Source organism: Neoarius graeffei, chromosome 22, assembly GCF_027579695.1.
Source record: "Neoarius graeffei isolate fNeoGra1 chromosome 22, fNeoGra1.pri, whole genome shotgun sequence".
Lineage (NCBI taxonomy): Eukaryota > Metazoa > Chordata > Actinopteri > Siluriformes > Ariidae > Neoarius > Neoarius graeffei.
This window is the reverse complement of record NC_083590.1, coordinates 17,194,149-17,202,338: the sequence shown is the minus strand read 5'-3', so window position 1 is coordinate 17,202,338 and position 8,190 is coordinate 17,194,149. Positions and strand designations below refer to the sequence as shown.

General features: G+C 39.6%; 1 protein-coding gene across 2 annotated transcripts; it reads left to right on the top strand.

Moving 5' to 3' along the window:
• Positions 1 to 686: 686 nt before the first annotated feature.
• On the top strand, positions 687 to 6,434 carry myl4 (myosin, light chain 4, alkali; atrial, embryonic). 2 transcript variants are annotated; one of them, XM_060904496.1, is made up of 6 exons: positions 687 to 788; positions 4,782 to 4,809; positions 5,366 to 5,515; positions 5,648 to 5,821; positions 6,040 to 6,117; positions 6,391 to 6,434. In XM_060904496.1, exons 1-6 carry the CDS (start codon positions 687 to 689, stop codon positions 6,417 to 6,419), a joined length of 561 nt encoding a protein of 186 aa, XP_060760479.1. In that variant the 3' UTR covers positions 6,420 to 6,434. The 2 variants fall into 2 exon arrangements, with proteins under 2 accessions (XP_060760479.1, XP_060760480.1); XM_060904497.1 differs by lacking the exons at positions 687 to 788; positions 4,782 to 4,809 and having other exon boundaries at positions 5,383 to 5,515; positions 6,055 to 6,117.
• The last annotated feature ends 1,756 nt before the right edge of the window (positions 6,435 to 8,190 follow it).

Genomic DNA, 8,190 nt, shown 5'->3' with positions numbered 1-8,190 from the left:
ATTCCGTTTTTATTTACAATTTGTACTTTGTCCCAACTTTTTGGGAATCGGGGTTGTATAATTTATAGTTAAAATCAATGTTATTGAAATTCCTTTAGACAAGTTAGTTTTCACCTTCAATCATGTTAGATGTTACTATAAAAATAATAACATATTAAGGTGAGTGTATTGCCATACAGTAAACCTGGGAATTGCTTCCAGCAGGTCAGAGCTGCTGTGATAGAAAATTAATCAACACCCTCTGACCAATCAGAATCGAGAATTCAAGAGTGCTGTGATATACCAGCTCTTGGTATTGGATATAGATATTTGGACTCTGTTTACTTCTCATAAACTCTAAAAGTTGCCTATCTTCCACCACGTCCACTATCGACCTATTCCAGGCTTCCTAACTCACCATCTCCCCATCGTACAAAATAACTCTCATCCCCCTGCCATTAACCCATGCTCCTCATAGTGAAAACAATGTGTGGACATGCTGATATGCTCCTCCGAGAGCGATTAAAGTGGAGCCTCATCACTCAGTGCTCCAGCCTCCAGACCTTGTATGGTTCATCATGGTGTCTCAGATGGTTCTAGTTTTAGCCTGAGGGATGAGGATGGGGATATAAAACTCATTGGAGCTCATTCTTCTCTGCCTCATTTCACAACTTCCTTGTAATTCTCTCTCTCCTGCTGCCTTTAACATGGCACCAAAGAAAGTAGAACCCAAGAAGGAGGCGAATAAGGCAGTTGCTCCTGAACCGGAGAAGCCCAAGGAGCCTGCCTTTGACCCAAAGGGCATTGCAGTGAGTAATCCAAGTGTTTGCATGATAAATAATTCATTCACTAATCAAGGGTGTTGAAGAATCATTATTAAAGAAGTAAGGAAAAAGATAGAACTTTATTCTATGCATTTATTGTTGTTGTTGTTGTTGTTGTTGTTGTTGTTGTTTTTCCAAAATGATCTTGAAATGCTATTTTTTTCTTTCAACCAGAATGGAAATAATATTTTTGTAACATCATTAAAGTTGCTAGTCTGGTATATATAACATTATCCATTTTTCATATTTCTTTTCCATGGTATAATGTCCCATCCATACTTCTGATTGTATTTTAATCATAGTCATCAGTGTATCTTGGCTTTTCTACCACAGTGTTGTAAAATTTTCAAATCTGATTGGTCAGAACATGTTGAATAATTGTTTAAATAGCAGCTCCATTCCAACTTTCCCAAAAGCATCGTGGCACAATGAACACTCTCTCTCCTAGTTAAGACACTCTTAGCATGAAGAGGCTTTCGGGGACCACCTCTGACCATTTTGGCTGTAAGGGAAATCATATTATCCAGTATGCCGTCATTTCTATACTAACAGCTCGTTCATAGGGACATATGGCAGATGTTCCACGTAGTATAAAATTAATAATAAATGGATGAAAAATAATGTTGTTATTCAACAAATAAAATGTACAATTAGAGATATCTTGAAGTTTTCAGTGAAGATCTTATTTTGCATTTTTGTATGGAGTCTCCAGTTTCAGAGCTTTGTACTAGAGGCAAAGCTGTAAATTTAAGTTTCAAGAGACAAAAAAAGCTTAAAGAACAAACTTGTTTTTCAGCTCTTGCACAACATTATATGTGCATAAATGGATAAAATGCAATACAAAATGTAATGTTTGGCCAGTTGCTGTGGTGTAAGAGGCATATAACATAACAGTGGTGACAGTAACTCCACTTTGTTTTGGGCTCCATCACACCACCCCATCCCATCACTGACTATTTTTCTTATAATAGTTGAGGATGCAGTGATGAATTTCCATTCTTTCCAACATCTCATCTCATTATCTGTAGCCGCTTTATCCTGTTCTACAGGGTCGCAGGCAAGCTGGAGCCTATCCCAGCTGACTACGGGCGAAAGGTGGGGTACACCCTGGACAAGTCGCCAGGTCATCACAGGGCTGACACATAGACACAGACAACCATTCACACTCACATTCACACCTACGGTCAATTTACAGTCACCAGTTAACCTAACCTGCATGTCTTTGGACTGTGGGGGAAACCGGAGCACCCAGAGGAAACCCATGCGGACACGGGGAGAACATGCAAACTCCACACAGAAAGGCCCTTGCCGGCCACAGGGCTCAAACCCGGACCTTCTTGCTGTGAGGCGACAGCGCTAACCACTACACCACCATGCCACCCCTCTTTCCAACATATATACCATTTTTTATTGAAGAGACAGTGTTTGAACAACACAGGAAGTTAACTGAATGGAATCTCCTGAGGTGGTGTTGGCCAGAGGCCATTTCTTTCTCACAAAAATGTCCTCTTCATCAGCAATGCACAGTACTGCTCCAAAAAATTGAGATCTGCTTCCAAAGGTATCAACTAAGTCCAAATATCTCCATGAGTGTTTCATTCAGTAAACCCACAACAGTCCACATGTCTCTGATTCCATGTTCACATCCTTCCACACAATTGGTGTTGTCTACATTTGAGCTCCCTTGTTGGAGCCTAACATGCCTGTGATCCAGGCTTAACCCAGCATTTACCCCAGGGGCAGAAGGATGGAGTTTCACCATCGCTCCCTTGCTTCTGAAACAGTTGTCTGTTATTCTTAGATCTTGTAATTGGTGGTGGAAATTCGGGAATGGCCTCAAACAGGCTGTTTCTTCTCCAGGGTATGGTGAGCATCTGTAGCACTGCTGAGTGGAGTACAGACAGTTGGGTAACATTTGGTACAAAATTAGTGTGGGCAGTTCTTCCTTTGCTGCTCTTGTGGAAACTTGAGATACTCAGAGTTTTGCGGTAGTGACCAGAAAGTTGTGAGTTCAAATCCCAGAGCTATTAGAATCCTACTTTTTGTCCTTCTTGTCTCAAGAGACTGAGGCTTCCTAAAGATTTATTTGGATAGTTAATGCTCTTTGGTTCCTTCTTGAGTCATCTGTGTTAGCAAAACACTCCAGTGTGATGTTCTCCATTGAACCTTTATCCTTCAGGGGATAAGCTGAAGAAACCCGAGTAACTTTGATAAACTTGCCTGACTTTGAAAAAAAAGATTTTTTTTGTCAGCAAGACAAAGGTGATATCAACATTACAATCCTTGGTGCTTTGGTACCTTTTGGTACCATGTATGGAAAAATGAAGTCCTATAGGTGCAGGAAATGGTTTAGAAAGAGCTATGTAATTGGCAAGAGGCTTAGGGCTACTGAAACGGAGATCGGCACTACCCACACCATTCCCATACCAGAACCTGATCTCAGGCAGTGTCCTGTCCCAGTACTAACCAGGCCATTGAGGCACATTGTGTCTTTGGCATGTGCCTCAATGGCCTGGTTAGTACTGGGCCAGGAGACTGCCTGAGAAGATCAGGTCCTGGTGTGGGAAAGAACTTGGAACAAAAGATTGGTCAATAGCATGTAAGCAGGGAGCCTCATGCTCCTTGATTTCACATTCCATAACTAATACTGCAGTCTTCAAGAACAGGTTCCTCTTGGGTTCTATGGATGGTAAACAGTTCTGCTTGGAACAGTTTCTGAAAAGGAAACCCTATGTTGTAGGGTTCTACATATTTCCTTGAAGAGTTCTCTTTAGGATACTAGATGAAAGCTTTTTCATAGCCTTCTCTGAGTAGTTACCAATTGCATGGATTTCAAGAATTCATTTATCTTCAGTCAGCACCTTATCCTGGTCAGGGTTGTGATGGATTGAAAGTCTATCCCAAAGACACTGTAGTAACATGGGAATACAACCTGGATGGGACATCAGTCAGTCATAACCATGCAAACACACATTCACACCTGGGACAATTTAATGGTATATTTTTGGGAGATGGGAGGTAACTACAGGAACCCACACAGAAACAGGAAGAACATGTGGTACTCCGTGCAGACAGTAACCTGAGAGCAGGATCAAACCTGGGACTCTGGAGCTAAAAGGTGGCTATTCTATCCATCATGCCACCCTTGCATGAATTGGCAAACCACAATTCAAAGTCTGAACAAATAGAACTAGTCAAAAGTTTGTACACCCCTAATCTACTCATTCATAGTTTTTTTCTGTATTTTGAATATTTTCTACATTGTAGAACAATACTGAAGACATCAAAATGATGAAATAACATATGGGACATAGATAGAATTATGTGGTAAACATAAAAATGTTAAACAAAATATGTTTCATATTTTAGATTCTTCAAAGTATCCAGCGTTTACCTTGATGACACTTTACACACTATTGGCATTATCTTAACCAGCTTCATGAGGTGGTCACTTGGAATGTTTTTCAATTAACAGGTGTGCCTCATCAAAAGTTAATTAGTGGATTAGTTTATTGCCTTAATTCAAAGAGTAAATAGAAAATTATTTAAAAAAAAATACAGTAAACAGCCCTATTCCACAACTGTAGTAATCCATACTATGTCAAGAACCACTCAGCTAAGTAAAGAGAAATGACATCCATCATTACTTTAAGGCATTAAATGACTTTTAATGAATAAAAATAAAGAAAAAATACTGAATTAGAAGGTGTGTCCAAACTTTAGACTAGTACTGTATAAACATGATGTTGAAACATGAAGAAAGGATGGATCTAGTGCTCTAATTAACACTAAAATGTAAAATCCAAAATCAGAAGGTATCAAAAAACCACCAGTGTAAAAAGCATAGCTGACCAAATAATCCACAGGGGCCACACAAGAGGAAAACTGATAAGGACTGATTATATGTGGTGTGGCATGGTGTGAGATTGTCAGGTTCTTTGTCAGTGATGCATCAATATCTATTGCCTCTCTTCTTAGATTGAGTTCACTGCAGATCAGATTGAAGGTAAGAACTTATTTATTTAATTGTGGTTCATCTCGCCAAACTCATGTACATGTAATACTGGTTTGATTAACTCATCTGTGACTTTGTTCAGAACTGAAGCAGAATATTTTATTGTATTGTTTTAATATTAATCATCAAATCTTAGAGTATTCTTCCATTTTGGTGTTCCAGTTAGAAAAAGTTCACCAGATAAAAATGTAGTATAATTTTTCGGTCATTCAAAACCAAACAAATATGAACAAACATAAACTTCAAGCCAACATGTGATTTTCTTTTTATTAAATCGACACATTCATAAACAAAAAGTACCCAAATTTATCAAAACAATTCATCAATATCTTGACGAGTGACATAGAGATTTATGCCATGGTTTTGGCTGTCCATGTCCCAGATGGAGCTTGGATGAAAAATATGAGCGGTGTATTTCCCAGTAAAACACTCGTGTCTATATATCATCATATCACCCAGTCTAACCTCATATAGTCCAATATGGACAAAATAATGTCCTTATAACTATTATAACCTTTTTTTATGAGTTTATTCTCTGTCCTAACAGAGTTTAAAGAGGCCTTCATGCTGTTTGATAGAACACCTAATGGAGAAATGAAGATCTCTTATGCTCAGTGTGGAGATGTGATGAGAGCTTTGGGCCAAAACCCTACCAACGCTGAGGTCATGAGGGTGCTGGGTAAACCCAAACCTGAAGGTCAGAGGTTCAAAGCCGCTGCAATACCACTGTTCAGTTTATTTTGTTCTTATTTTATCAAAATGATAATTTCATTGTCTGCTACATGGATCATAAAGTGATCAGTGTTTATGATTGTCTCGTGACCTTCAGAACTCAACACCAAGCTCATGGACTTTGAGACCTTCCTACCCATGTTTCAGCACGTGTCCAAGTTAAAGGACCGCGGCACGTTCGAGGACTTTGTTGAGGGGTTGCGGGTCTTTGACAAAGAAGGAAATGGCACCATAATGGGAGCAGAGCTTCGCCACGTTCTACAGACTTTAGGTGAATAAAATACATTTATATTTACAGTTTCTTTTGGAAGATGATGTTATCTAATGTGATTTACCAGTGAGATGTCTACATTGGTGATTTTGGTGATTACCCCACATGTAGATGATCAGCTGACACATTTGTTAGAAGGTTAATGCAGCTACCAAGTAGTTGGTGTGAATTCTATGGTGTTGTGAATCCAGTCACTGAGTCCTGGATAAATCCTGTAGGGGAGAAAATGACAGAACAGGAGGTTGAACAAGTGTTGGCAGGACAAGAGGACGCTAACGGCTGCATCAACTATGAAGGTAACATCAATGTTTTAACCATATTCTGAACCATATCCATCAAAGAAAACCATTAAACTTACATCTTTACCTCTGACTAGTACAAATGCTGACACATTTCCTCACAGAAACCTTCATCATGTCAAGGATTATATGTTTTTTCTTCTTTAAATAAAAAATCTTTAACCAGTATACTATTACTCTTATTCTTATAATGTGGAGAATACATTTGTATAATTCCCAAGCATCTTACTGCAGGTTATTAATTTAATATTACTGTCTATTTCCCTGTAGCTTTTGTTAAATATATCATGTCTGGATAAATTTAATATCCAAGGTGAGTGACTGGAGTTACAGTGTGTTAACATTGATTTACTATAAAGGAGTGGTGCAGATATTTAATATAAATAAAGAAATCTTACACAATTCTGTCTCTTTTTCAGGATTCATCAGTTCTGCGGTGTCTGGAACAAAAGAAAAACAATGGAGAACAAATCTATTCATATAAATGTATTTTTGACATCACCATCTTTTTTTAACTATTTATGTTATGTTCTTGATCTTGAATAAATGATTCAAGAATAAATTGTGTAGTGCAGTCTGTGTGAGTTTGCTCCAGGTACTGTTTTTCCAGAAACTGAATATTTTCTGATATTTTTCCAGTCTCTTTTGCGCCCCCTCTTCTCAGGCCAGAGTAGGAACTACAATATATTTTATATCCTATGTTGTGCACTTTTTCTTCCACTGCCAAGAATATCAACACAAAAAAAGAAAGATTTCCTTTGGCAAAAATAAGAATAATTACAAATGTCTGCCCGTTCACAGTAGATGTGGAACTGGAGAGAATTGTGGAGAGATCTCATGTTGAGTTTAGTTATAGCGCCCCCTCTTTTCCTGAGGCCAGAGGAGGAACTGCACTCTGCTGTAATTCAGTATCTTTAGCGCCCCCTGGATTTCTCAGGCCAGAAGAAGAACTGCACTCTGCTGTAATTCAGTATCTTTAGCGCCCCCTCGATTCCTCAGGCCAAATGAGGAACTGCACTCTGCTAGCGCCCCCTTCAATTTCTCAGGCCAATGGAGGAACTGCACTCTGCTGTAATTCAGTATCTTTAGCGCCCCCTGGATTTCTCAAGCCAGAAGAAAAACTGCACTATGCTGTAATTCAGTATCTTTAGCGACCCCTTCAATTTCTCAGGCCAAAGGAGGAACTGCACTCTGCTGTAATTCAGTATCTTTAGCGCCCCCATCATCCTCAGGACAGAAAAGGAAGTGCATTTTAGTTGATTACGACTGATCAATGCTCACTGCTGCAGTTGAACAGACAATAAGTGTGTGTGTCGTGCAGGTGAGTTAAACATCTTGTTGATCATGCAACAGTGCCTGGTTTAACCTTTTACCTCTACAGGTAGCTGATGTGACTAAGCGTTGGTTGATGTCTGTGCGGCTGGATTTGTCTTTACTGGGCGTGAGAGAGAGAGAGAGAGAGAGAGAGAGAGAGAGAGAATGAGCTGCTTCTAGTTACTTCTATATATGTTGAAGCATCAGCTAAGCTAGCTGGCAAAGCTTCCCCCACCCCCTTAAATGGTATGGGTTTGATGCATAACATCCCAGTTTTAATAGTTCTCAAGCTTTTATCCAAGAACTGTCTTTTTTTTTTTTTTTACAGAAACACCGACAGGTGCACCATGTCATGAGGAAGCAGCCTGTCAAACCCATGCAAATTCATTCATTCATTCATTCATTCATTCCAATAGCGCATCGTATGCAGTTAGATGTGCTTGTTTAAAATGAATACGATTTTATTTATCAATTGAATTAATATCATTTTATTTTATTGCCTGCTTTTGTTTCACACCAAGCCTCCTGGTTCACGGGGGTGTGGGGAGGGGGGAAGGGAGGTTGCTCGTATCTCAAACTCCACCCTTATCAGATATAGTGCGCTCGACACCCCTTCTAGAAGCCGGTTACGTCACACCCTATGCAGTGTCCCTAAACAGTGCGCACGCAGTGGTTGGGACTCGAGCCGCTGCCCTGTCGGTGGAGCGGGGGGTTTTGGTGGTGCTGATGCTGCGGTTGCAATGCTGAGACATTAAC